General features: G+C 50.5%; 2 protein-coding genes across 2 annotated transcripts in view; both read left to right on the top strand.

Moving 5' to 3' along the window:
- The window catches only part of STARD7 (StAR related lipid transfer domain containing 7), a 28764-nt gene extending 27917 nt beyond the window's left edge, over positions 1-847 (top strand). The window contains exon 9 of the mRNA XM_072770356.1: positions 637-847. Within this exon, the coding sequence (XP_072626457.1) occupies positions 637-734 (98 nt within the window). The 3' untranslated portion in view covers positions 735-847. The remainder of the gene's footprint in view (positions 1-636) is intronic.
- Positions 848-24839: 23992 nt separating this feature from the next.
- DUSP2 (dual specificity phosphatase 2) lies at positions 24840-27131 on the top strand. Its single transcript, XM_072768912.1, has 4 exons — positions 24840-25304; positions 25400-25521; positions 25955-26174; positions 26294-27131. The coding sequence occupies exons 1-4, from the start codon at positions 24917-24919 to the stop codon at positions 26506-26508; spliced, it is 945 nt and encodes a 314-aa protein (XP_072625013.1). The 5' UTR covers positions 24840-24916; the 3' UTR covers positions 26509-27131.
- Positions 27132-27586: the final 455 nt, after the last annotated feature.

The raw sequence follows: 27586 nt of genomic DNA, 5'->3' as shown, positions 1-27586 counted from the left end.
GCTTCCCGGCCTGGCCTGGTCACCTGTCCTGTAGCTTCCCTGTGGCAGCAGCAGGGGGCAGGGCTGCACCGCCCTGCCGGGAGCCTCTTCTCAGTTTGCCCTTGCGGAAGGATTTTACATCACACAAAAACCAACAGTTAAATGTGGTTCTATTTGGGCACTGCTACCCCTCCCTCAAAGCTTGGATGGACATCAAGTCCTGTGAATAAATGAGAGAGGAAGTGGGTCGGATGACTGCAACCTGTATGGGTGTATATAGTAGGTTGGTAGGAAGAAGAGGCTGAGCGAAAGTGGGAGATCCACAGGCTCCATGCCTGGTGCCCAGGGGTTTGTGCATGGGACACAGAAGGAGGTGGCGACAAAGAGGCAGCAGCTTTGATTTGCTGCCTCCTCCCCAGCAGCCTGTCTGCTCCTGGTGGCCAGTCCAGCTCCAGTCTAAGGACGTAGTTCAGCACCACCAGGGCTGCCTAGGGCTGGTCAGCTAAGCTGAGGCCCCAATTCTCTTGTTATAATTCCAAATTTTCCTAGTATAACTATTTTATTTTTATTTAAAATTTTTAATTCCGGTTAGTTAGTATACAGGGTCATATTAGTTTCATCTTGTTATAATTCTTTCTTTACTGTATTTCTGCACAGATGAAAGAAGGCATGATATTCAGCAAGAAATCATTGAAGACCCACTATGTCTGATGACTTTCAAAAAATTTATGAAGCAGCTGGGGAGTGGACACTGAAGTCCATGGAATTAAATAGTTCGGCCCCGGGGGACCAAAGGAGTGTCCGTTCTGTGTGGGGAGGCCAGGCCAGGCCAGGGTGAAGTGGGACTCCATTCACAAGATCTGCCAACAGTCTGGAACCTATGTGTCATGCTGATTCATCACTGAGAACATGCTTGACACTCTTTCGGATTCTTGCCTTCATATTCTTTTGTTTCCCGAAGTAATAATTATGTGATTAAAAAGGTAAAGCATTTATTTTATACATAAAACTATAAAGAAAAATTAGTTGTTATCCTTACATGCCAGAGAATGTGTCTTTTTTCTATCCTTATATCTGTATATAACATTTTTCTTGAAGTTTTATCTAAGCATCTTTTTTTTTTTTTTTAAAGATTTTATGTATCTATTCATGAGAGACACAGAGAGAGAGGCAGAGACACGGGCAGAGGGCTCCTGCAGGGAGCCCGATGTGGGACTCGATCCTGGGACCCCGGGATCACTACCTGAGCCAAAGGCAGATGGTCAACCATGAGCCACCCAGGTTCCCCTTATCTAAGCATTTGTGCACATAGTTTAAAAAGTCACATAGTTCTTATTAAGCTTGTTGAGAAATCCTCTACCCTACCATTTCCCCTCCCAGGACCACCAGTATCACAGGGATTATATTAGCATTTTCTTCCAGGTCTCTAAATAATATGCTACTATCACCATATATAAACTTTTCATTTTAGGCATTATATGAAAATTCCTCTCTTCCTCCTCCCTCCTCCACCCTTCCCATTCCTTCATCTCCCAAAGAAGTTATATCAAATTTTAGTTACAGCATTACTTAGCATTTAAATTGTTCTGAGCATGGAAATGGTATTCACAGGTGACCAGACACTATGACCACTTCTTTCTCGCATACCTCATTATTTTTGCCTAGACAGAGTACTTGGTTTCTCACCTGCTTTGTTTGTTGTATTTTTTTTTAAAGATTTTATTTATTTGAGAGAGCAAGAAAGGGGACAACGGTAGGGGGTGGGGAGCGCAGAGGGAGAAGCAAGGTCCCTGCTGAGCAGGGAGCCTGATGGATGTGGGGCTCCATCCCAGGACCCTGGGATCATGATCAGAGCCAAAGGTAGACACTTAACCTACTGAGCCATCCAAGGACCCCCCTTTGTTGTGTTCTTATCACAAATTCAGCCCTACCCTCTGTGACATCTGGGAGCTCTTGATATCCATCCAGAGTAGGTATTAACAGCTTCTCCTCCCAGGAGAGGGAGGTACAGCCTCTGATGCTCACCTGGAACTGGAAGGTCTCCCTTCCCTTTCCTCAAGGATTCCTTCCATGTCCATCCCCTGTTCTCTGCATCCCATTCTTCCTCAGGCTTAGTTTATTTTCCTCCATGATCGTCCAAGGAAAAAGGGTACACAAGAGGTACAATTTTTCAGATCCTCACATAGCTGTATAATTCAGCTGAGCACAACAAGACCTGCTGGCAGTAGTTTTTCTTTAGAATCTTGGCCAAATTGGAAGATGTTTTGATTCCTTTTATCTGTGATGTGTAGCCTCCCTGGGCCTCTGGCCCCCAAGTCTGTGAGATCTCTTTGTTTCTGGTATTCCGTCTGACTTGTTTTTACCTATTGTGCCATCGTTGGGCCCTCATTTGTAAATTCCTGTCTTTCAACTCTGGATAATTTTCTTGAATTATCTCATTTTCCCTCTTCTCTCTTTTGGCCCTTCTGCTATTCAAGTAGACGATCACCTGAATGGCCTCTCACATTCTTATTTTTTTTTCTCCTGTTTTCCAGCCATTGGCTTTCTTGCTCTATTTTCTGAAAGTTTCCTGCATCTTGTCTCTACTACTGACTAGCAATTCATTTTTTTGTTTCACCCTAAGCCATTTACAGTTTTGTGCATCTGCTTTCCAGTTCACAAAACAGTTTTCCTGTCCTTCCTCTTTCTCCTTGACTGTGTGGGGTTTGCCTTAAATTTTGCTTCCTTTAATTGTTGTTGAAGTAGGGTTTCAGGAAGGAGCCAAAGTTAACCTGTGTTTTCTTTTTTTTTATAACTTTTTTTTTTAAGATTTTATTTATCCATGAGAGACACACACACAGAGAGAGAGAGAGAGAGAGAGAGAGAGAGAGAGAGAGGCAGAGACACAGCAGAGGGAGAAGCAGGCTCCATGCAGGGAGCCCGACATGGGACTCCATCCCAGTTTCCAGGATGAAGCCCTGGGCTGAAGGCGGCGCTAAACCGCTGAGCCACCCTGGCTGCCCTAACCTGTGTTTTCAGTCTGACATCTGCCTGGGTCTGCTTCTGTTTGTTTCTTCATATAGTTTATTCCTCCAACTTTATTGAAGTATAATCAAAGTGCAATTAACTGCATCTATTTAAAACGTACAATTGAATCAATTTTGACATGTATATATACCTGTGACATCATCACAATTAAGATAATGAATATTTTGCCATCATTTCATCATCTACAAAATTTCTTTGTGCCCCTTTGTGACTCTCCCTTACCCCTGTCCCCAGGCAACGCTACTCTGCTTCCTGTCTCCATCAAATAACTAACTTATTCTAGGATTTTATATAAATAAGATCATACAGGATGTACCATTTTTACCTATGGCTTCTTTCATTCAGGGTAACAATCCTTGATTTGTCCATGTTGCATTTATCAATGGTTTGTTCCTTTGTATTGCTAAGTATTATCCCATGGAATGGATATACCATAGTTTGTTAACTCATTCACCTACTGAGAGACATTTGGATTGTTTCCAGCTTTTGGCTACTACAGATAGAGTTGCCATAAACATATATGTACCAGTCTTTGTGTGACTATGTTTTTGAGGTTTTTGTTTTAAATAAATACCTAGGAGTAGAATGGCTGAGTCACATGCATATGGTGGGTGTATGTTAAAATATTTGCAGGTAACTGCCAAACTGTTTTCCAAAGTGATTGTGACATTTTACATTCCCACCAGCAGTGTATGAGAGTTTTGGTTGCTCCATCTTGTTGCTAAAACTTGTTATGGCCAGTCTTCTCATTATACTTTTGAAAAAATTGAAATATAATTAACATAAAATATCCTATTTATTTTGGGTGTACATCATAGTGATTTGATGATGTTTATACATTATGAAATGATCCCCACAATAAGTCTAGTGACCATAGAAAGTTATTGCAATATATTTTTTTTAAATTTTATTTATTGGGCAGCCCGGGTGGCATGGCGGGACACAGAGAGAGGCAGAGAGAGAAGCAGACTCTCCACAGGGAGCCTGATGTAGGACTCGATCCCAGGACCAAGGGATCATGCCCTGAGCCAAAGACAAATGCTCAACCACTGAGCCACCCAGGCATCCCTAAAGTTATTGCAATAACTTTATTGCAATTATTGGCTATATTCCATATGCTCTACATTATATCCTCATGACTTATTTATTTTATAACTGAACATTTGCTACTCTTAATCCCCTTCACCTATTTTGCCACCCCAACACCCTCATACTTCCCCACTCTGGTAACCACTAGTTTATTTCCTGTATGTGTAAGTCTGTTCCTGTTTTGTTTTGTTTGTTCATTTGTTTTGTTTTTTAGATTCTACATATAAGTGAAATCACTCATTATTTGTCTCTCTCTGTCTAACTTAGTTCACTTAGCATAATAGCCTCTAGGTCCATCCATGTTGTCGCTCATTATATTTTAATTTGCATTTCCATAATGACTAATGATGTTTAGCATTTTTATGTGCTTATTGGCATTCATAAATCTTCTGTGGTGTTGTTTGAAATCTTTTGTTAATTTTTATTGGGTTGTTTGTGTTCTGTCATACCATAAGAGTTTTTACAATGTACAAATCTTATTTTTTTCTCCTCTTTTAAAATATTGAGTCATCATTCACATGCCATAAAATTCACCCTATCAAAAAGTACAATTTAGTGGTTTTCAGCATATTCACAAAGTTGTGCAACCATCACCCCTATCTAATTACAGGCATCTTCATTGCCCATCCCACCCCTGCAAATCCCCAGACCCATTAGCAATCACTACCCCATCCCTCCTCCTAGTCCCTGACCGCCATTAATCCACTTTCTGGCTCTATGGAACATTTGATGTAAATGGAATCATATAACATATAGTCTTTTTGAGTGGCTTTTTTCCCTTAGCAGAATGTTTTCAAGGTTCATCCATGCTGTAACATTTATCAATACTTCATTCCTTTTCATGATTGTATAGTATTCTACTGTACAGATATACTGCATTTTGTTCATCCATTTATCATTTGCTGAACACTTGAATTTTTTCCACTTTTTGACCATTATGAATAAATCCATTATGAACATTCAATTTTAAGTTTTTGTATGGACATATGTTTAAAAAACTATCTTAATTATATACATAGGACTAGAATTAATGGGTTATACAGTAACTCTCTGTTTATCTTTGAGTTATTGCCAAATTGTTTTCCAAAGGAACTGTACCATTTTACATTCACACTGACAACTTATGAGGGTTCCAATTTCTGCACATCCTCAATACTTGTTATTGTTTTTTCATTCTAGCCATCCCAGTGGGTATGAAGTGGTATCTCACTGTGGTTTTGGTTTGCACTTCCCCAATGAATAATGATGGTGGGCATCTTTTCATGTGCTTATTAGCCATTTGTAGATCTTCTTCAGAGGAATGTCTATTCAATACCTTAAAAATTGGATTTGGGGGGCACCTGGGTAGTTCAGTTGGTTAGGCATCTGCTTTCGGCTCAGGTCATGATCCAGGGCTCCTGGGATCGAGTTCCTGCATGGGGCTCCCTGCTTGGCGAGAAGTCTGTTTCTCCCTCTCCCTCTGCCTGCTGCTCCCCCTACTTGTGCTCTCGTACATGTTCTCTCTCTCTGTCAAATAAATAAATAAATCTTTAACAAATTGAATTATTTATCATTTTATTGTTGAGTTGTATATTTGAGATGCAAGTCCTTTGATATACATGTTGGGGCTATTGTCTCCCTGTCTGTGGCTTGCCTTTTTTTTTTTTAACAGTATCTTTCAAAGAGCATAAGTTTATAATTTTGATGAAGTCCGACTTATTAATTTTTTTCCTTTGTGTTTTGTGCTTTTATGTTTTTTTAAAGATTTTATTTTTTTATTTGAGAGAGCATGAGCAGGAAGGAGGGGCACAGGGAGAGAGAGAAGCACACTTTCCACTGAGCAGGGAGCCCAGTGTGGGACTCAATCCTAGGACCCTGGAATCATGACCTGAGCCAAGGGCAGATGCTTAATTAATTGAGCCACTCAGGTTCCCTTGTGCTTTTATGTTCTAAGAAAGCTTTGCCTGACACAAGGATAGGAGTTTTCTCCTATGTTTCCTTCTAGACACTTTGTAGTTTTAGGTGTTACATTTAGGTTCATGATCTGTGGAAGTTAATTTTTATATATGGTGTGAGGTAAGATTCACATTTGATATTGTGGATATTTCCAATTATTCTTTGTTCTATATTATTACATCTGTATCATCACTACAGATTTAAAAAAATTTTTTTTATCTATTTATTCATGAGAGACACAGAGAGAGAGAGAGGCAGAGACACAGGCAGAGGGAGAAGCAGGCTTCATGGAGGGAGCCTGACGCGGGACTTGATCCCAGGACTCCAGAATCATGCCCTAGGCGGAAGGCAGGCGCTCAACTGCTGAGCCGCCCAGGGATCCCCATCACTACAGATTATTATTTTGTGTTTCATATGAGGCAGAATGGGAGTGTCATTTCCCTTCCTTCCTATTTTTTTTTCCTCTTCACACTATCTTACCCTATCTTACATCTCTTACAGAGAATGTTTTTCTGGTTTTTGTCTTTTGTGCTTTTCTTTCTTTAAGAGTGAAGATACAATGAGATTTTGCCAATGAAGTATATTTTTAAAAAATATATTTTATTTATTTGAGGAGAGAGAAGACAGAGAACATGAGCAGGAAGGAGAGGGAGAAGCAGGCTCACTGCTGATCCCAAGATCCTGGGACCATGACCTGAGCTGAAGGTTAACTGACTGAGCCATCCAGGTGCCCCTGGAGTATATTTTTTGACTAAATATCACCATATTTCTTTCCTTATATCCTTGCCAATACTTGGTATTCTCTAATTTTTTTTTTTTTGGTATTCTCTAATTTTTATTCTTTATTTTTATTTTGCTAATCTGGATGGTGTAAAGATGGATATCTCATAGTTTTATTTTTGAGTTCTCTAACTGCTAGGGAGTTTAAATATTTCTTTTCATTTTCTTTCTTTCTTTCTTTTTTTCTTTCTTTCTTTCTTTCTTTCTTTCTTTCTTTCTTTCTTTCTTTCTTTCTTTCTTTCGAGAGAAAGCACATGAGTACCAAAGAGGGGCAGAAGGAGAGGGAGTGAGATAATTTTAAGCAGGTTTTACACCCAGCATGAAGCCAGATGTGCGACTTGTTCTCACAATCCTGAGATCATGACCTGAGCAGAAATCAAGAGTCGGATCTTTCGAATGAGCCACCCAGGTGCCCTAAGTATTTCTTTATATACTTGTTAACCATTCAGATTTCCCTTATACAAATTGCCTATTATGGCTATATCCATTTTTCTATTGATACTTATCTATAATTCCTTTATTTTTCTTCTGGATTTACAAAAATTCCTTGTATATGCTCAATTAGGATTTTTAATAGTTTATTTATGAAACAAAATATAATACATATACAATAACTGTTGTGTTATAGACATTGCAAACATTTGCTCCTAATGTGTCATTCATCTAGTAACTCTGTCTATGATGTTGTTTATTGAGCTGAGATCTATACCTTTTATATGGTCAAATCCATAATTTTGTCAACTATGATCTGTGCTTTTAAAATCTTTATTCCAAAACAAACAAACAAACAAACAAACAAACAAAAAACTTTATTCCCAGGAAGCCCCGGTGGTGCAGGGGTTTAGCGCCGCCTACAGCCCAGGGCGTGATCCTGGAGACCCTGGATACAGTCCCACGTCAGGCTCTCTGTATGATGCCTGCTTCTCCCTCTGCCTGTGTCTCTGCCTCTCTCTCTCCGTCTCTATGAATAAATAAATAAAATATTTTTAAAAAATTATTTAAAAAAATAAAATCTTTATTCCCTCAAAGTAAAAAAGATGCCCTCCTACATGCTTATGTCTTAGCTTTATAGTTTAACCTTTTATATTTAGGTATTTACTCCATTAGATAGGAGTTGTGAGGTAGGGATCCAATCTTGCTTTGTCCATCCTGGTTTACCAGTTTCAGGTTCTTTTCTTTTTTAAAGATTTATTTATTTATTTATTTTAGGGGGTGAGGGAAGGGTAGAGGGAGAAGAAGAGAGAAAATCTCAAGCAGACTTTCTGTTGAACACAGACCCTGAGATCATGGCCTGAGATGAAATCAAGAGTCTGGCATTTAACGGACAGAGCCACCCAGGCACCCCTCCATTTTCATGTTCTAAGCACAGCTAGCCCAGTAGCTGGGCAGCCAAGAAGCAGGAGAGGGTCATGAGGATCAGGGGACCCCTGAGAGTGAAAGGAAGACAAGGGCACATTATGGTGGTTTTCTCCAGCAGCATTTAGCTAACAAGGCTAAGAGCTGGATTGAGACAATATTAGGTTTTTTCCCCAGGTGTCGGGTTTGAAAGGACAAAGAAAGAACGGAGTTCAGGACTTGGCAGGGGGCAGGAGGAGTTAACATGATAAGTCAGGAAGTGCTGTGGACAGAAGCAAGTATCTTTGGTTCCTGTGGGTAGGTGCTTGAGACATGGGGGCATGCTTAGGTGATGATAAATGAAAAAACAACCACGAAGCCAAGTGTGTGGGCAGTAACAGTGCCCAAATGTGATAGGAGGGGTTTCCTCCGCCCCCTCCACCCTTGTTGAACTTAGCCCAGACCAGGGTAGACCGGTGACGGCAGTCAAAGTTAGGGCCAGCGGTAGCTGCTCTTCTATATGGGAAAAGTCGGGCTGTCCCCAAGGCACTGGCCCTTAGGCCAGATAGGAGAGGACCCGTCACTGTCCAGGATCCATAGGAGTGGGGTGAACAGGCTGCACATGACTAATTGTCTAAAGGCTAAGGAGAAGCTCAGGCCCCGGATGGTGGGGGGTGATAGGAAGCAGAAGGGTTTAATAGATCTAGATGTGAGATGGAGGCTGGGGGACAGAGGAGCAGGGCCACAGGGAGTGGGTTTGTCCCAGTGAAACAAATGTGGAGCTTTCCAGCAAAAGGCAGGATAGCTGGGTTATGGTGCACAACCATCCTACCATGCCTACCACTGAACACATTAATGAAGGTTCAGAGCTTGTTTACAGACATCCCTCATGTCTTTGCACTGCCTAGAGAATGAGGGATCCTCCCCAGCAAAAAGGCAAAGGAAGAGAGCAAGACTGGAAAAATCCCAATGTGATTCCCAGGCCAGAATTGACATTTCATTGTCTGGAATGGGTGGTGTGGCTCTGCCCTACTGAGGGAGGGCTGAGGAGGGCAGGGCTCTGTGCATCTGGCAGGGGGTGTCTGGAGACACGTCCACCATAGGAAGTGTGGTGCTATGTTCCCTGTCAGGACTGGCCTCCTCCTGGGCCTGCCTGGCTTCCAGCCCCTGGACTTGCCCTGCAAGGAGAGATGTTGATGACAGGAGAGGCTACAGTGGCTCTGGGAGGGCTGCCCTCCACGGCCAGACGGGGGAGGACCAGCAGGTGAGGGGAAGGGAGAGGAGGAGTGGGGCAGGGCCTCCATGTGCTGCCTGAGAATGGGCAGGCAGGGCACACTGCCTGGGGCTTCCTACCAGGCCCTGTGGGGCTAACAGTCTTGCTTTCAGTACTGAATTTCCCTACCTGCCCTTTCTCACCAAGCTTATTCATTGCAAAGGGCTCACAACTAGGGAGGGAGTAACTCCAACAATGAACCAAGGTGGTTCACTGTCTTCTCCCTTCTTTTCCACTTGTTCTCAGTTTTCTATAGTGTTGATTGATTTCTGTGACAACTAGGGAAAATAGCAACTGTTGTGTGATAAATGAGTGTGGGATGTGTGTGCGTGTGGTGGACAAGGTTTCTGTCTTGGGGGGACAAAGGACTTGGGGTCTCAAGGGCACAGAGTGCGTATCTTTGTTGCTGGCTTTCACTAGTGGGTACCCCCCTTGGATTTTCTTCTGGTAGCTGAGGAAAGTGAGGCTCAGGTCATGTCAGGGCCTTGCCCAAAGTCACAGGTGTGTTGGTGGGAGAACCTGCCTTGGAGCCCAGCCTTCTGGCCCTGATGACCCTGACTCTTGCTGCTTCCCCTACACTTTGATCCTGTTCTGAGCTGAGCTCGCCCCTTGAGACAGTGGACACATTAAGACTATTCATTCAGGAGGGCAGAGTCCTTCAAGTGCATCAAGTGCAAATTCCTTCAAGCCCCCAGGAGTTAAAAACAAGAAGCCTGTGCTCCTAGAACACCCAGGAAAGGCCATGTGAAAACCCAGCAGGTGGGGGTGGGGGCCCAAGGCTTGGGGCCCAGGGTGTCAGAGGGGTGGAAACAGGATGTGAGCAGAAAGGGGCCGTGAGAAGCAAGGTGGCTCCCAGCACAGGCGGCCACCTGGTACAGCATGTTCTGAGCCACGGAAAAAAGACCCTGGGCTGCGTGGGCGTCATCACATCCTGCTCCCAGAAGGCCTCCACCTCCCCACCCCCAACCTCCCCTCCCCCGCACTGCCTGGCTCCCATCCAGGGCAGAAGCCGACCACTGGGTGAGAGGGCAGGTGAAAGGACAGGAATGTTGCCTTTTGGAGAGATGGGGATTAAATCTCCCCAGCCACTCCAGGGAGGCCTCCTGCCCAAGAGTGAAACCAAACATGAAGGAAGAACAGGGCAAATAGCTCACTTGTCTATCCAGTAAACACGATGTGGGATCTGCTCTGCTCAGGCTTTAGCTAAGAGTAGGCAAAGTAAAGCTGCCAAGACCCGTTACCTGACTTCAGGGAGGCCCAAGTGTTGGGAGGGTCTCCTGATGGGGCTCATGAAGGTAGGGGTGAGCCTGGGCTCTGGAAGAGGCGCTTGGTTCAGCCTGAGGATCTGGGAAGGCTTCCTGGAGGAGGTGAGGCCTAAGGGAATTCTTGAGGGAGGGGCCTGGGAGGGGTGGATAAAGGCATCCCAGGCAGGGTCAGCTAGCACAGGGGCTGGGGCACACCTGGCTTGAGATGTGTGCATTGGGGTCACAGGGTGGGGTGGGGTGGGGGGGCCTGTTTTAGCCCACCTGACCAGAGTCTACCCGCTTGGCCTATTCAGGGCCTGCAATCTCCTCTCTGGCCTGGCCCCTTCTCAGCACTAACACTGGCATTCTTTTCCCTTGTCAGAGCAACTCCCAGGCCCACATCCCTGCAGCAGACCTCGGGGCCCCTTCCCCTCACAACCCACTTGAGGAAGACTCCTAGATGGTTGCTTCCCAGCCTGGCCCCAGTGGATGTTGCCCCTGCAGCTCTCACCACACCACCATCCACCTTGGGGTGGTTTAGCACTTTTCCTTGGTTTGTAACCAGCCTTTTTCTCCTAGAGTGTTTTCACACATATTTATGTTTATATAGAGCATAGAGCTTTCTCTTTTTTATAAAAATAGTATCCTCCCATAGGACCTTATTTGTAACTCCTCTTTTTCTGCTTGTTCTGTCTCGGTGTGTGTAGATTGGCCTCATTCATCTTTTACAGATGGTAGAACTGTAAAAATTGTGTATTCCATTTTCCCTCCAGCAACAGATGTTGCTGGATTGGAAATCTTTGTACAGTTCTCTTTCCAGAGTAGTACCCAGAGGAGGGGTTTGGGGGTCAAAGGGCATTTGCTTTCAACATCTGAATAGGTCCACCCGAATTGCACCACCCCCGTCCCCCGCCAAAGAATACCAGTGCACACTCCCACCAAAAGGGCACAAGGTTACCCGCCAGCCCTCTGGGGACTGAATGCTTGCCAACCCACCGAGTGAATAACACCATCACATTGTTCCTGTGGGTGCAACCTAGGGGTGGTGTGTTTGCTGGACACTTGCATCCCTTGACCTGAGAATCCTATGTTGCTCTTCTTTGCCCCTTTTTCTATTGTGTTCTTTGTCTTTTTCTTATTCGGTTTTGAAGGGCCTCACGTCTTTGTTTTCTTTACTCATACTCCCTTTCCTCCCTGTTTATTATTTTCTGTGACTGCCATCTAACATGCTACTTGTTTCCTTCTTTTTCGCCCCTCTCGCCCCTCTCCATGAGATGTAAGAACTGGGAGGGCAGGGACTTTGTCATTTCTTTAACGTGTCCTGCACTCAGGACAGTCGCCTGGTACAGAATGGCACCACTAAATTAATTGTCCTATGAATGAATGAGTGAATAATGACCTTTTGTCTGTTGTTTTTTTTTTAAACTGTTTTCTCCATGTCTGTCACTTGCTCTTTACCTTTGTTTATGGTGAGTCCGATCAGATGGAAAGAAAATTAATTTATGTGTTTGAAACTATCAATTCTTTCATATGGGGTTTTCGTGTTCTGCATTTTGCTTATGGCTTTTTAAGCTATAAACATATTGTGTGTATTTTCCCTAACTCTTGCATATTTTGGTCTTAGTTTAAGTGATTTATTCCACATGGTATGTATTTTTGTGCATATGAGATGTGGATCAAAATTTTTGAAAAAGTAGATAGCCAGCTGTACTATTGCTGTCTGTGAAAGAGTCCAGTCTTTGCTCTGTTGGTTTGAGATGCCATTGCTGCTAAGTAAGCTTTTGTTGTTTTGTGTTTTTTAAAAAGATTTTATTTACTTATTCATGAGAGACATAGACAGAAAGAGGCAGAGACATAGGCAAAGGGAGAAGCAGGCTCCCTGCAGGGGGGAGGCTGACAAGGGACTCAATCCCAGGACCCTGGGATCATGGCCTGAGCTGAAGGCAGACGCTCAACCACTGAGCCACCCAGATGCCACTAAGTGGGCTTTTGGACCTTCTAATCGGTTCCATTGCTCCATCTATGTATTTCTGTGACAGAATCACACTTTAAAAAACCACTAGACTTTTATAATTTATTTTTATATCAAGTGGGACAAGTCCTCGCTCTTTGCTCTTTTTTTTTTTTTAATTTGATTTATTTATTCATGAGAGACACAGAGAGAGAGAGAGAGAGAGAGAGAGATTGGCAGACACAGGCAGAGGGAGAAGCAGGCTCCATGCACCGGGAGCCTGACATGGGATTCGATCCCAAGTCTCCAGGATCGCACCCTGGGCCAAAGGCAGGCACTAAACCGCTGCGCCACCTAGGGATCCCTGTCCTTAATTTTCAAAAAATTCTTTGCTATTTTTATTCATTTTCTCTTTTACATGAATATGGAAACCGGTTTGTCAGGTCCCATTAAAACATCTCATGATTTTGGTTGGGTCGTAATGCATGTATAGATCCAGTCAGCTAGGACTCCACATCTTTATGTCGAATGCTTGTGATGGGGCATGCCATACTTCTCTGTATACTTAGCTCTATCATGTCCTTCAACCAAATTTTACGGCTATCTTCTTGTAGGTCTGTATATTCCTGTTAAGCTTGTTTCTTGGGATCTTAGAGTTTTTGTTAATGTTTTGAATGGCAAAACTCTATTACAGGTTCCCATTAGTTTTTGTTTTTTGTTTTGGTTTTTTGTTTGGGGTGTGTGTGTGTGTGTGTGTGTGTGTGTGTAGGGAAGCAATGATTGTGGTGTGATGGTCTTGTCTCTGGTTACCTTATTGATTTCCCCTTATAAAGTGCTAATATTTGTCAGATGATTCTCTTAGAGTCTTCTGACAGGTAGTCATATTTTCTACAGAGAACAATGGTTTATGTTCTTCTTATACATCTCTTTCTTGTGCCATTGAAAGGCCAGGACCCCCAAAATTCAGCCCAGCAGCTGTTCTTGTAGGCTAGCTTGTCTTGTTCTTCCTTCTAGGAGAATGACCCTGCAACTTCACTATTAAGTATGATGTTTGCTAGACTTAAGAAGCCTCCTATTTTTCTATTTCTAATATTCTAAGAATACTATTTTTCTATTTTATTGAATGAGTATTCATGGTATCCATTTTTGGGGGGCACCTGAGTGGCTCAGTTGGTTAAGTGCCTGACTCTTGGTTTTAGCTCATGTCATGATCTCAGGATCATGATCTCAGGATTGTGAGATTAATATTGAGATCGAGCCCATGTTGGGCCCTGCTCTCAGTGGGGAGTTTGCTCTCTCCCTCCCCCATGCCTCTCCCCTCCCCCCAGTAAATAAATAAATCTTTAAAAAAATAGTATCAGTTTTTTTACAAGCTTGGTTGGTGTAGTAGAGCCTGGGATTTTAGCTGGGCATATGGCTGCTGAGGATAAGGAAAGTCTTCCTCATGGTTAGATGTGGCCCAGGTCTAGCCACTGGGTCACGAGTCTGTTGTTCCATAGTTCTTTACATTATTTACACATGCACAGCACTTCATGTGCCTTTCCCGAAGGCAACTCATTCAATTTCCACAACAGCCAGGCAGGCAGGCGAGGGGGCGCTGCTCTGGCACCTTCCAGGGAGGCGGCTGAGGCTGACTCAGTAGCCACAACTCCAAGAGGGGGCTGCCCAGCGAGGGCTCACTGGGAAGGGGAAGGTGCCTCATTGTAGCTATGCTAGCGGTTTCTGTTTCGCTTATTTGATGGAGGCTGTGGGATCTCCTCCCCACTGAGCCCTGTCACCTGCATAGATCCAGTCTGAGGGAGCAACCCTGGCCCCCCATGGGGTCGAGGCATTAGGGAGCCTGGCCTGGCTTCACCTCCAAGCCTCAAAATTTCCAGGCTTCCCGGCTGCTCCATGTTCCCCAGACCCATGTGGCCACCCCAGTGCTCTAGATGCTCCAGTACTCATTCCCTCCATGGCCAGGATATAGTAACCTCCAGCTCTGAGGCTCTGGATGGGGAAGTGGGAGACGACCAAGGACCAGCCCAGCAGCAACCCTGGGACCTGCCCCCGACCCTGCCCCACAGGAACCACGGCTGTCAGCTGTCCCATGCCTCATTGCTCAGCACAGTTCCTGCAGGAGGCTTCTTGTGGGAGCCCTCCAGGGACTGTGGTTGCCCTAGAGGCAAGAGAGTTTCCGTCAAGAAGTGGAAGGAAGGGAGTGCTGTTCTAGGAGGCTTACACCGGACCTGTCCTCTACCCTATCCAGCCCCTTGCTCTAGTCTGCACCCTACAGGACTCCCTTCCCATCTTTGCACCTGTTCCCTCACCTGCACATTAGGGCTGATGGAAACCCCTGGGATGAGGCCTGGGTGAGGCAAAGCAGGGAAAGCAAGGCAAGAGGCACAGAACTTCGCACCTACTTCCTGGGTTCCAGTTCCACACCTGGTGCCGAGGGCAGAGACACAGATAGCAACCTCACTGGGAAAGGAAGGGTGGACAGCCACCTTAAGCACACTGGAAACAATCTCTCGCCTTGGTTTTTTTCATCTGCAAAGTGGGGAGAAGTAGTTCCCACTTTTATTTTTGGGGGACGCCTGGGTGGCTCAGTGGATGAGCATCTGCCTTTGGCCCAGAGCATGATCCTGGAGATCTGGGATCGAGTCCCACATCTGGCTCCCTGCATGGAGCCTGCTTCTCCCTCTGCCTGTGTCTCTGCCTCTCTCTCTCTCTGTGTCTCTCATGAACAAATAAATAAAATCTTAAAAAAAAATTTTTTTTAAAGATTTATTTATGTGTGAGAGAGCGAGAGCTCATGCACAATGAGGGGAAGGGCAGAGGGAGAGGGAGAGAGAATCCCAAGCAGACTCCCCAGTGAGTGCTGAGCCCACCTCAGGACTCTATCTCACCACCCTGAGATAATGACCTGAGCCGAAATCCAGGATCGAATGCTTAATGGATTGAGTCACCTAGGCACCCTCCCATCCCTTAAAGTGACATAAAACTAATGAGAAATGTGATAAAGTATAGCTAATGCATGGTAGGTCCACAATAAGTGTGAACTTGAAAACATTGCCAAGTGGTTCTTGCTTTCAGCCAGCATGAGGCAGTACCCAGATGCCTGGGGCTACAGGAACAGAGCTGAGGAAGCCCTTGGGGTCTTGGGGTCTCCAGTGGGCCAGCAGAAGGCAGGCCCTGGGCTTCTTTCAGGGCTGGTTTGGCCTCCAGGACATGGGGAAGGTTGACAGCATCTGGGTAGCCCCATGGCTGGGCCCATTAGCAATAGACATTCTGGGCTAAAGTCTGAGGCCTGGGCCTGGTGGGTGAAGGGCACAGGGAAGTAACATTCTGGTACATGGGGAAGCCACCAAAAATCTTGTTCTACCTGGTGAGCATCCTGTGTTGGAAAGAACCATCTAGTTCATGTTTGCCATCCCCCTGCCTCAGCAGCCCTGCCATGGGCCTCAGTCCCCATATAGAAAGATGTCCCCAGGCTCTTGGGCAACTTCCCTATGCCAGCGAAGTTCTGCATTCTGACCTTGGCTGACCTCAGAGTGCTGGCTTCCTCTCATTCCTTCATGGACAAGTGCCCCAGGCTGGGGATGGTCCTGACCCCAACACCAGGGAGTGGTGGCCGTGCTCCTCCTCTGGCCGCAGGTCAGGGCAGGCTCCCAGAGACACTGGGCCCAAGGGGAAATCCTTGGGGTGGGGTGCAGTGGTGGATACAGGGTGGATTGGGGGGTCATGGTGAGGCCTAAAGGCCAGGCCTGGGAGTGGGGACTGGGCCATCAGTGTCTGCGGTCTCTGAGCTGAAAGAGGTAAGCTCCAGATTCCGGCCAGGTGCTGTCAGTAGGGGCCCCCAGACTTCCAGTCTGAGAGAGGAGGCTGAAGAGGGTGTCTGTGGGGATAGTTAATAAGAAGGGCTGAGGGCAGGACAAAGCTAGGAGGTGGGGGAGGAGGAGTGGAGGAGGAGGGAGAGGAGAAGAAAGTGAGAGCAGAGGAAGAGACAGGAGGGAGAAGGCAGAGGGGTTGGTGTCCTCCCAAAGGTCGGCCATTCCAGCTGCTGCATGAGATGCCTCCCAGGGCACTGCTCTCTGGCCCTGCTCTGGGTCCTCTGGGGTCTGGGTGACCGCAGCACGCCCTCTGGCCCTCCTTGGTGTGTGCCTTCCTTACCCTCAGCACCAGAGCAGCATGGGGAGCCTCTAGCCACCCAGATTTCTAGCCTAACCTCTGTCTTTGGGGCTGCACCCGGGGGCCCATGGCCTTGTAACAGCCTCCTGCTCTTTCTCACTCGGCCCCATTGCTGGGTGATCTGCGGCCTTAGCCAGCCAGCCCCACGATGGCAGGAACATCGAGCATTCGAGCCTACCTGGCCCCTGCAGGTAGCTGGCCCCTACAGGTAACTACTGATGACCTGCCTGGCCTAGCCTCCAGGGGCCTTTCCTGTGTTAGACTAAATCCGAGATCTACCTCTGTCCCTGGGGAAACTGAAGCGGGCACTCCTTGCTGAGTCCCTGCTCTGCATGAGTCAGGCTGGGGACAGGGCCAGCAGCTACCTCCTGGAAAGAAGCAGGGATAGCAAGGTTAACCTTTCTTGGTTGGGATGCTCAAAAAGGACCTGCCAAGAATGTGGCCAGGACTGGCCACTTGGACAGTCTATGTAGTCTTCTCTCTGAAGCAGGGGTTCCTGACCTGGTAGTGGATGGGCTCTATGGCATTGTGTCAGTGGGGATGACAGCAAAACCCAGCTCATAGTGAAGTGTCCCTGTGGCACCCAGCACAGTGCCTGACACCCAGGGGACCGCATACCCCTGTATTTGCAAAGTCAAAGATTCATATGAGCCATCTTCTTCAGCCCTGAGATCCCTAGGGTGGCCTCTCCTCCACAGAACAGCACTGATGATGGGGAGCTCAGACCTTACAAGGTGTGTGTGTGTGTGTGTGTGTGTGTGTGTGTGTGTGTGTGTGTGAGATTCCACAGGGCTGAGGCCAGGCCCCAAGAAATGACCCTGCATGGAACGCCCAGCAGTCCAAGAGCCAGCTTCTTTCTGGGGCAGCCCAGACACGATGGGGTGGCTGTGCAGGGAAGGGGACAGTCACACACACACCGCCCCCCACCCCCCGGAGCTGAGTGAGAAGTGGACTGGGAGCCTTGGATCTTGGCTGCACAGTGTTTCCAGTTAAACAGGATAGGGTGCTGGTGGGCAGAGGCAAGCCTTCGGTGGGGCCTGGGCTGGTGGTAAGGAGTGAGACAGTGTGGAGGGGGCCCTGGGGCCAGGGCTGGGTCTTGGGGTCTTGGGGGCGGGACTGCTCACAGAGGAGTCTCTGTGGGCTGTCGTGGAGCTAGGGAGGCCACATCCTGGGGGTGTTGTTCAAGTGTCTGTGCGTGATGGGAAGGTGCTTGGGTTTGATCATGTGTGATGGCATGTGACACCGTGTGTACAAGGGCAGGTATGTGAGTGCGTGACTGTAGGCACACACGCATGCGCATGGCCCTCTCTGGATGTCCAGGGGCAACTCCACAAACAGTGATAGCTTCAGCTTTTCTTCAAGGGCAGCATAATCCTGTCCGTGGCCTTGATCCACCTAATCCTCTCCAGGCACTTCCTCTCGGGCATCCACCCCCAGGCCATCTGTGCTGCTACAGCCAGCCCGGGGCCCAGGGCACTGCTGCTGCCCTGTCTCCCCCAGCCCCCCGGCTCCTCTCCGGCTGTGGCCTAGTCAGCCTCCCTTCTCTGCCCTTCCCCTCACACGTGCCGAGTAAGCCGCTCTCTTCCAGACCATATACCAAGTCGGGATGTGATGAGCACACACCACGGCTGGCATCTCGTGGCTGGCTCCTGGGTCCCCTGGCTGGGGGAGCAGGTGCCCAGGCAGGGCTTGGGGGCCAGAGGGAGGCGAGGAAGGCCCAGCCTCATCTTGTCCTTAGTCAGCCACCCACCCCTCCGCTCGGCCCAGATCCGGGAGCCCTCCACCATGGCTCTGTCCACAGTCTCTGCTGCTTCTCCCCGCACCCAATCTGGGCCCTTCCCCATCTCCAGCACCGCACGTGCAACCAGGTCCCTGAGCCACCTTGGCAGCCCCTCATGGCTTCCTGCGCGGGTTACACGGACTCTTCCACTCATATGCCGGCGGGTTTACTCTTCAGAATCATTCTCTGCTCTGGAGATTGAGGGCATGTCTTCTGGTCTGGAGCCGGGAGGTCAAGGGGAGAGGCCTCGCAGGCCCCATCCTGCCACTGACCGCTGCTCAACATTGTGGATTTTCAACTTCCTATGTCATCAACTTCTTGTTGGAGGGCCAGCTGGGGGCACAGGGACAAGCTGACATATCTACAGAGATGCGGCAAGTCCCCTCGGTGACCTGGGCATCCTGCACCCTCCAAGGATTTATACCTGAGCCAGAAGATAGCAGTGCGACCCCTAAAAAGAGCCTGGTCCTCTTGGACGGTGGATTGTGTGGCCAGAGCCCCAGCAGAGAGGGCTTTGGGCAAGGGTGGGAGGCAGGTAGGAAGAGCCTGCATGGGCGAGGATCTGGATTCTGAAGACAGGACGGAGGGATACAAGATTGCGAGTTCGAACTCTGGCTCTACCATCTACCAACTATGACGGTTTGGGTAAATTAGCCTCTTGGCGCCTTGCTACCCTGTTTGTATTTGGGGTACCAGTCATTCCTGACTCTTAGGGGTGTCTGAGGTTTCAAGGTGATAACTCCTATAAAGGTTTCGGGACTAGGCACATGACAGTCAGTTTTTGTAGCTGTCTTTATGAAGAAAGATGAAACAAGAGGCATGTGCTGGTGGAAGGGGTGGCCGTGCAGACTGTCTCAGACAGGGTCACGGGGCGGAGGTGTGTGAAAACCCAGGTTCCAATCCCAGGGTTCCCAATTGTGGGCTGTGTGACTTGGGTTCCACCCCCAAACCCCTCTGGGCCTGGGTTTCCCTGTCTGCAAAGCGAGGGTAACAATGCCATTCCCCTAGCCCTTGGATGCTTAGGGCTAGATGCCATAATGCTTAGGAGGCACCCAGCCCAGTGCTAGTGACTGCTATTGTTTAATGAAAGCACAGAGAGGTCAATTCACTTATCCAAGGCCCCACAGCGAGGAAACAGCCCTGCTGTGTTTGCACCAAGGCAACGTGACTCCAGAGCCCCTAAGGCTCACTGATCACACCAGTGCCATTGCCCTGCTCCTGCTGGTGTTACTGGTCTCCAGGGGAGTGGGCCAGCCTGGTCTTTGGTGGTGGTCAAGGTGCAGTGGTGACAGGTGGGAAGGAACCATCTCCGGCTTCTCTGGGCCTCCAGACCCCCTTGTCACCCCTCACATTGCGCTGGGCTTTGGCTGTGGGGCAGCCCCAGGAATCCTCTTGTCCCAGAGTCAGGCACCCTGGGGTCACAGTGTGGTCACAGTGTGGTCACATTTCTGAGAATCCCTCGCCTCTTGCCTAACTGTTCCCACTGGTGACAGAGCTCTCCCTTAGCACCCACTTCTTCCCTTCTTGGCTACTATATCCTAAGCTAGGGGCACATCTGGCCAACAGGGTGGGAATGGAACCATTTTTCTGCTGCAGCAGCCATGGGCTGGGGGCCCAGGGTGTGCTGGGGGTGGGTGCCTGCTGAGAGAAGAATGAAGAGAGATGTCCCCTGGCCCCAAGCCAGGCATATCCAGGGGTGCAGTCAAACCCAGGTCCCTCTGATGGACATGCCCATGGAGCATGGGTCTCCACCAGAGGAGCTGGCTCTGGCCTTGGCAATGGGACTGGCTCCCCCAGATGCTCTTCCTCAGGGCTGTGGTCCCCTCCCCTCCATGCCTCATGCTTTTTCTTGATGGGAGACCATGGGAGAACAGAGAACCAGACCCTACAGAACTGCACAGAAGCTGCAAAGAGCTGTGAGGATCCTTTCCCAGGCAACTATCCTGACTCTCCTACCTGTGTCCCATCTCCTACCTATGTCACACTCTACCATCTTTGGGTCCCATCTTACCATTCAACTGTATCATTACTCTAGGTAAATGACTAGTCTCACTTGCCATGAATACAACACAATCACAAAAACAAATATTATTGAAACAATGAGGTCAGTTCCCTGAGGCAGTGGTTTGTGATTTATTGCTGTATTCCCAGCACCCAGAAAATTACCTGGCACATTACAGGTACTCAAAGTACATTTTTTGAGTGAGGGGCTGGTAAATGAACAAGGGAAAGAAAGAGTGATCTGGATCTAGATGCTTGGGGAAGGCCCTAATAAAAAAAACACATTGGGGCACCTGGGTGGCTCAGTCAGTTAGGATTCTTGGTTTGGACTCAGGTCAGGATCTCAGGGGTGTGAGATCAAGCCCCACTTTGGTCTCTACACTTAGCATGGAGTCTGCTTGTCCCTGTGCCCTCTGTCCTCTGCCCATGCTCTTTCTACCCACCACCTAAATAAATAAATCTTAAAAATAAATAAAATCTTAAAAAGAAAGCACCACTTCGGTTCCAAGTAGAGACTTTCTTCTCAACATACTCCTTGTGTTAAGGAGAGCTTCCCCGGCAGGCTGCCTGACCGTGCTCCTTCCCACGTATACATGTGACGGTGTGACACACATGTGTCTCCCCTTTGGCCACGGAAGGACCCTCTTCCGAAGGCTGGATGCCCAAGGTCAATGTCCGCTCTGCCCCATCCTTCCCACTGGGCTGGACAGGGCCATCTTTGAAGAGTATAGAGTCACTGCTCCCGCCCGGCAGGTGCCTGTGGGGGTGGCCACCGTGCCTCCTAGGCAGAGGCCTGGTACAGGAAATCTGACGTCATCCTGACTCACTCCTCAGATGAGGCTGCGGGTGGCCACCACTCGTCACTCTCACCTTCGTACCTACCTGGCATAAGGATGATGGCCACACCATTCATTTCTTCCTTCCCCCCTGGGGCACAGGCTTGGGTGTGGGTTTGAAAGGAGGGGGAAGGAGCACCATACGCAAGCCCACATCAGTACAGAGCTTCAAGCTTCGTGATTGTGGAAGGGAAACCACTTTGCATGGGGGCTGGGTGGATGTGCTGGGGGGTGGCAGGGGAAGCCAGGAATCCCGAGGCAGGAGGGGAGTGACACTTTACTGTCAAAACACATTTGTTCCAGTTAGGTATTTTAATTTAAAAAAAAAAAATGAAGGGGCGCCTGGGTGGCTCTGTCAGTTGAATATCTGTGTCTACTTTTCGCTCAGGTTGTGATCCCGGGGTTCTGGAGTCCAGCCCCGTGGCAGGCTTTCTGTGGAGCAGGGGGTCTGCTTCTCCCTCTCCCTCTGACCCTCCTCCTCCCCCATGCTCACTCTCTCTTGCTCTCTCAAGTAAATAAAATCTTCTTTTAAAAAGGCTTTATTTATTCATGAGAGACACAGAGAGAGGCAGAGACACAGGCAGAGGGAGAAGCAGGCTTGTTGCGGGGAGCCTGATGCAGGACTCCATCCCAGGACCCCAGGATGATGCCCTGAGCTGAAGGCAGACACTCAACTACTGAGCCACCCTGGTATCCCCAGTAAATAAAATCTTAAAAAAAATGAAGCTGGGTCCCAAACAGACTTAATAGTATCTGCTCTGTAACCACAAGGCCAGGAACATAAAACACCCAAAAACCTCTGCATATGGCACCCCTGTCCTGCCATCCCTATGGTCTCGTGGTGAGGCGTGGGGTCCTCCCTCCAGAACCTGCAGCCTGAGGGGTACCAAGTCTAAGCGAGACCCCTCCTCACACTGCACCCAAGGGCCCAGAGCCCTGCCTCGTCTCTGCTGTGGGAATGGTGTTCTTTCAGGAGGTGGCAAAGGAAGGAAGACATCCCGTGCCATGACTCACCAGAGGTCTGGGGATCTTTAGTCAGAGCAGAAGTGGGGGTGGGACGTGGGTTTGCGTTCTCTTCTCCCTCTCATGTTACCCTGGCCTTGGGCTTTTACCCAGTTATTGGGGGTGGGGACTACCCCAGTTTGGGAAGAGGGGAAGGGGACAAAGGGAAGCTCTTCTTTCATGGCTAAGTCAGATCTCCTTAAGTCTGTGTTGCAGAGCCGCAAAAGGGACAGCCCCAAAACAGGTGGCATTGAGGGGGTGACTTACACACACTACCTCAGGCAGGGCGCTGGGCAGGGCCCCAGGGACTGTGCCACTAGAGCAAACCTTTAGTGGCGCACCCCCACTCCCAAGTGGAACTTCCCAGCAAAGTACAGGTTGTTTTTCCCCCTAGGAGGGGGAGAAGCTCAGCCCAGCTTGCGAGTCTGGGGTCTGCAGCCCCTACCATTGAGCTGATTTTTATCCCTGAGCCAGGATCTCAGCTGGCCAGTTCTCTCTCCTCCTCCCCAAGGAGCTGGAAGGCTGTGGCTCCCAGCATGGCAGGTGACGCCAGCCCCACGGGTTAGCAAGACTGGACCTGACTATTCTTTTGCGTGCTCTGTAATTTGCCCCTGGAATCAGCCATTAAGTCATTTGCCAGTCTGATGCCAAGGATAAGGGCCACATATCAGCCTCTGGGATCTATGGCCCAGACTCCCCGGCTCTGTTGTGGGCTTTGCCACATCAGCCCCCAGACTGGCCTGTAGGGAGGGACAGGACACTGCAGGCACCCAGGCAGCAGTGTGGCCTCATGGCCTTGGCACCAGTGTTGGGTGAGGAGCTGGTCTATTATGAGCTCCCATCCTGCAGATGGGGACATGAAGCATGAGAGAGTGACTTGGCCCCAGGAATCTCTGGAGTCTTTCTGTCCCCTGGATCCCCTCTTCCCCATAGCATATATGAGCTCCAAACTGTCTCAAACATTGTGCAACTGCATTCAGATCATACACAACATACACAGGCATGACACACCATTTTGAGGAGTTTAAAGTTTATAAGCCAAGTGGAGGGCTTGGGGCTCAACACGAGTCCTATCTATAACCCTCCAAGACGGTCTGGACATAGGGGACTGGAAGAGACCTGGAAGGATCTTACAGAGGGCACTGATGCAGGGGAATGGGCGCTGAGGGGCCTGGGTTCTGAAATCCCACACAGCTACGTGGTGGGGGCGGGGGCAGTTCCTGCTCCAGGAAGCTGCTCCATCCACCTCAACATCTCTGCTTTGGTGTTCAGCAGTCTACATTCCTGGCCCCCAACCCCGGGATGGTGGGGGGGGGGGAGCCAGATACTCCCCCCACACACACCTGGGCCTCACCACATCCGGTCCCTGGGCTAGCAGCTGAGGTGAGGGGGGGGCAGAAGGGATGTAGATTACCCAGCTCCCCATTCTCACTGCTCATAGTCTTGCTCAGCTGGCAGTCCTAGGTCCCGGCAATCAGGCTCTGGGACGGGGTGGGGGGGCTGCTACAGCCTAGGGAGGGCTGAGAGGGGGTGTGGTATAGGGGGGGAAGAGGCCGATTCTGGTATGTCTTCTCCCTTTTCCCCTTGGTGAGGTTCCCGAAATTCCCACCACGCCCCAGGGAGAGCCCAGCAACGTCAGCAGAGTTCCCCTTGCTAGCCGGCCTGTGACTTGGGGAAGTGTTTCACCCTGGGCCTCTGGGGTTTCCCTGGGCCCCAGGGGAGCCTTGCCTCACTCTTAACTGGAAACTTATCACAGGCCCCCTGCCTCTCCTCTGGAGGCCCAGGGGTCCTTCTCATGCCAATGTCCAGGGTCTTGGGCCCAGAGGATAAAGGTCTGGACTGGCTTGGCCGCTAACCTGCTGCAAGACCCAGAGTGCTGGTCTCAGCCATGCAATGGGCGAGGGAGGGGAGGAGAAATAAAGTGCCTCTGCATAAGGCTTCTAAGGTAGAAAAGGGGCATCTCAGCACGGCTCCCCACCCTCCAGGGTAGAAATCATGGCAATGTCAAGTTTTGTTGCAACAAATTCCTAGAGCGAAAATCCTGGAAGAGAAAGGGAGAAGGAAGAGAGCCTGGCAAGGGGCATCTGGGGATGGGGATGTGCCGCGGAGAACCCCGTTCCCAAGGACTGAGCGGTGGGAGCAGGTCAGAGGGTGGGAGTGTTCTGCGAGGCGGGGGCGCAAAGGTGGGGGGCGCTGGAGCCCCACTGACCCTGGCAAAACCCCTTCCTCCGGAGCGGGTGCGCGCTCCCCCCCCCCGCGCCCCGCCCCCCTCAGCCCGCCCAGGCCCCGGCCCGCCCAGCTCGCGCCAGCTGGAGGCCGCGGGGGCGGGCGCCGGCGCCTTCCTGCGCTGCCCTTGTATGGTGACCCGGAGGCCGGCCCACGGGTACTTAAGCCGCGGCGCCGCCCGGGGGCCCAGAACACTAGGGTCGGGGCAGCGCGGCCGCCGCGACAGCCGGGAGCGCGCGGGCACGAAGACGCGCAGCGACGGAGGCCGGGGGAGCCGGGGCGGTCGCCATGGGGCTGGAGGCGGCGCGCGAGCTGGACTGCGCGGCGCTGGGCGCGCTGCTGCGGGAGCCGCGGGAGGCCGAGCGCACGCTGCTGCTCGACTGCCGCCCCTTCCTGGCCTTCTGCCGCCGCCACGTGCGCCACGCGCGGCCCGTGCCCTGGAACGCGCTGCTGCGGCGCCGCGCGCGGGGCCCCCCCGCCGCCGCCCTCGCCTGCCTGCTGCCCGACCGCGCGCTCCGGGCGCGCCTGGCCCGCGGGGAGCTGGCCCGGGCCGTGGTGCTGGACGAGGGCAGTGCCTCGGTGGCCGCGCTCCCGCCCGACGGCCCCGCGCACGCGCTGCTCGCCGCGCTGCTGCCGGAGACCCGCGCCGGGCCCACGGCCGTGTGCTTCCTGCGAGGTGAGCGCGGCCCCCCGGCCCCCCGGCCCCCCTCCCCCCCCCCCCCCCCGCCCCGCCGTGCCCTCCCGGCTCACCGCCCCTCGCCCTCCCCGCAGGCGGCTTCGACGGCTTCCAGGCCTGCTGTCCCGACCTGTGCTCGGAGTCCCCCGCCCCCGCCATGTCGTCTGCCGGGGTCGAGAACAGCCGCTCTGACGCCCGGGCTCCGTCCTACGACCAGGTGAGTGGAGACCGAGACCGAGCGGCCTCCACCGCCCACCCCCTCCTCTCTGCGGGATGGGCGCCTCTGCGGAAGGAGGCTGCCGCTTGTGGATTCCAGCGGCCTCTCCTTGTCCACACTCACCTGTGTGCGTGGGTGTGTGTCCCCGCAGCAAATGGGAGCACATCTTTGTGTGTCTGGTGTGGGCTGCTCCTGTGCGCCTCTGTGAATCCGTGTCTGCAGCATATTTGGGGCTTTGATGGGGAGGTGTGTGTTTGTGTGTATCTCTGTGTCCCCTCGTGTCCTCATATTCCAGAGTGTGATCGTGGTCAGGACAGACCGAGGGCTCCTCTTGCTGGGCAGCCTGCCGTCTGTCCCCCCGCCGTACTCAAGCCCTCCAGGCCTGGGCTGAGAAGACCTCCTCCTCATCATCCCTTTTCTCCCACCGGTACAGGGCGGCCCTGTGGAGATCTTACCCTACCTGTTCCTGGGCAGCTGCAGCCACTCCTCGGACCTGCAAGGACTGCAGGCATGTGGCATCACAGCGGTCCTCAACGTCTCCGCCAGCTGTCCCAACCACTTTGAGGGCCTTTTCCGCTACAAGAGCATCCCGGTGGAGGACAACCAGATGGTGGAGATCAGTGCCTGGTTCCAGGAGGCCATAAGCTTCATTGGTAAGAGGGGGAGCTTCACCCAGGGACCTGAAGGGACACCCAGGTGAGGGGACTGGGGCACCTGTCACCTCCCCTGCCTACCTTCCTGGCTGACCCCCTCTTGCCCATCTCCCTCGCAGACTCCGTGAAGAACAGTGGAGGCCGGGTACTGGTACACTGCCAGGCGGGCATCTCACGCTCTGCCACCATCTGCCTGGCTTACCTGATACAGAGCCGCCGCGTGAGGCTGGACGAGGCCTTTGACTTTGTCAAGCAACGCCGGGGAGTCATCTCCCCCAACTTCAGTTTCATGGGGCAGCTACTGCAGTTTGAGACTCAGGTGCTGTGTCACTGAGGCAGGGCCCCACCATGCCGGCTCCAGTTCAGGGAAAGCTGCCCTCCCCTGTCCCCCTGAAATTTGAAAAGCCCCCAAGTGGGGGTGCTGGGAATGCAGGAACTCTGGACTTACTCACCTGGTGCTCTTCTGCTGGGTTTGAGGGCTGGCCCTTATTCTGGGGACCAGAATGGAGGGCATGTCTGCTTCCCCTCCCCCCCTCTCTTCTGGCAGAAACTAACTGGACTCTACACCCATGGATTCCCACTGGTCCCAGCACCATGTTGAGGCCCTTGGCAGCCTGAGAGCTCCAAGGAACAAGCTGTGACAACCAGGAGCCCTGTCTGGGGGGTGGTCCACTACAGGCCCGGAGCCTGAGCCTTGTACTCCTGGGGAGCTGGGCATCAGGGAAGTGATGTGTCTGTTACGTCCGGACCTCTTGCTTGCATGCGTGCACATGTGTATGTGTGTGAGCATTTCACGCCTGTATTGGTGCTGGAAATTTTTTTGTGTTCAGCTGACATTTAACACTCCCTCCCCCACTTCCTCCCAGCCCTGTGGGCGGGGGTTGGAAACTTAGCACTTTATATTTATACGGAACATTGAGGATGTGTCAATAAAGTATTGTTTTGTTTAAAAAACAATTTCTCAAGCATCTGGTCTGTTTCTTCATCAGACCTCAACCTATCCTTGTGCCTGAGGAGTAGAAGGAAGAAGGTGCTCGTGTGAGCTCACCTATAGGAGGTGCCCTCCTGGGCCTTGTCACCTTTTGTTGGTGTCGTAGCCCAGGCAGTGTTCCATCTCTAGAGCTGAAAGAGGAGGTTTCTGGGAGGCTGACTCCAACCTCGTTTCTGTTACTGGCGTTCGATTCTGTGGGAAAAAGCTTGGGTCCATGGCTCAGACTGCACTTCCTTTTTGGGACATGGATGGATATGCATGTGTGTGCACCTGTGGGTGTGGCTGTTCCCATGGGTGTGGGTGTCTGCTCTTCCTACTGAGCACACGCTTGCATGTCATATGCACCTGAAGGTATCTGTGAGTGTGCCTGTGTGCATGGCTCTTCCAGTGGCTGTGCATGTGCATGCTAGGCCAGGCCTCC

The sequence above is a fragment of the Canis lupus genome, chromosome 12 (assembly GCF_048164855.1).
Source record: "Canis lupus baileyi chromosome 12, mCanLup2.hap1, whole genome shotgun sequence".
NCBI classification, from domain to species: domain Eukaryota; kingdom Metazoa; phylum Chordata; class Mammalia; order Carnivora; family Canidae; genus Canis; species Canis lupus.
Note: the sequence above shows the minus strand (reverse complement) of the source record. Positions and strands in the feature narration are given on the sequence as shown.

Excerpts from the sequence above, each read along its gene's own strand:
- DUSP2 (XM_072768912.1), top strand. The coding sequence starts at position 24,917 with ATGGGGCTGGAGGCGGCGCGCGAGCTGGACTGCGCGGCGCTGGGCGCG. Across the intron at positions 25,522-25,954 it reads GGGCTCCGTCCTACGACCAG|GGCGGCCCTGTGGAGATCTT; the intron begins GTGAGTGGAGAC and ends CCACCGGTACAG. Across the intron at positions 26,175-26,293 it reads GGAGGCCATAAGCTTCATTG|ACTCCGTGAAGAACAGTGGA; the intron begins GTAAGAGGGGGA and ends TCTCCCTCGCAG.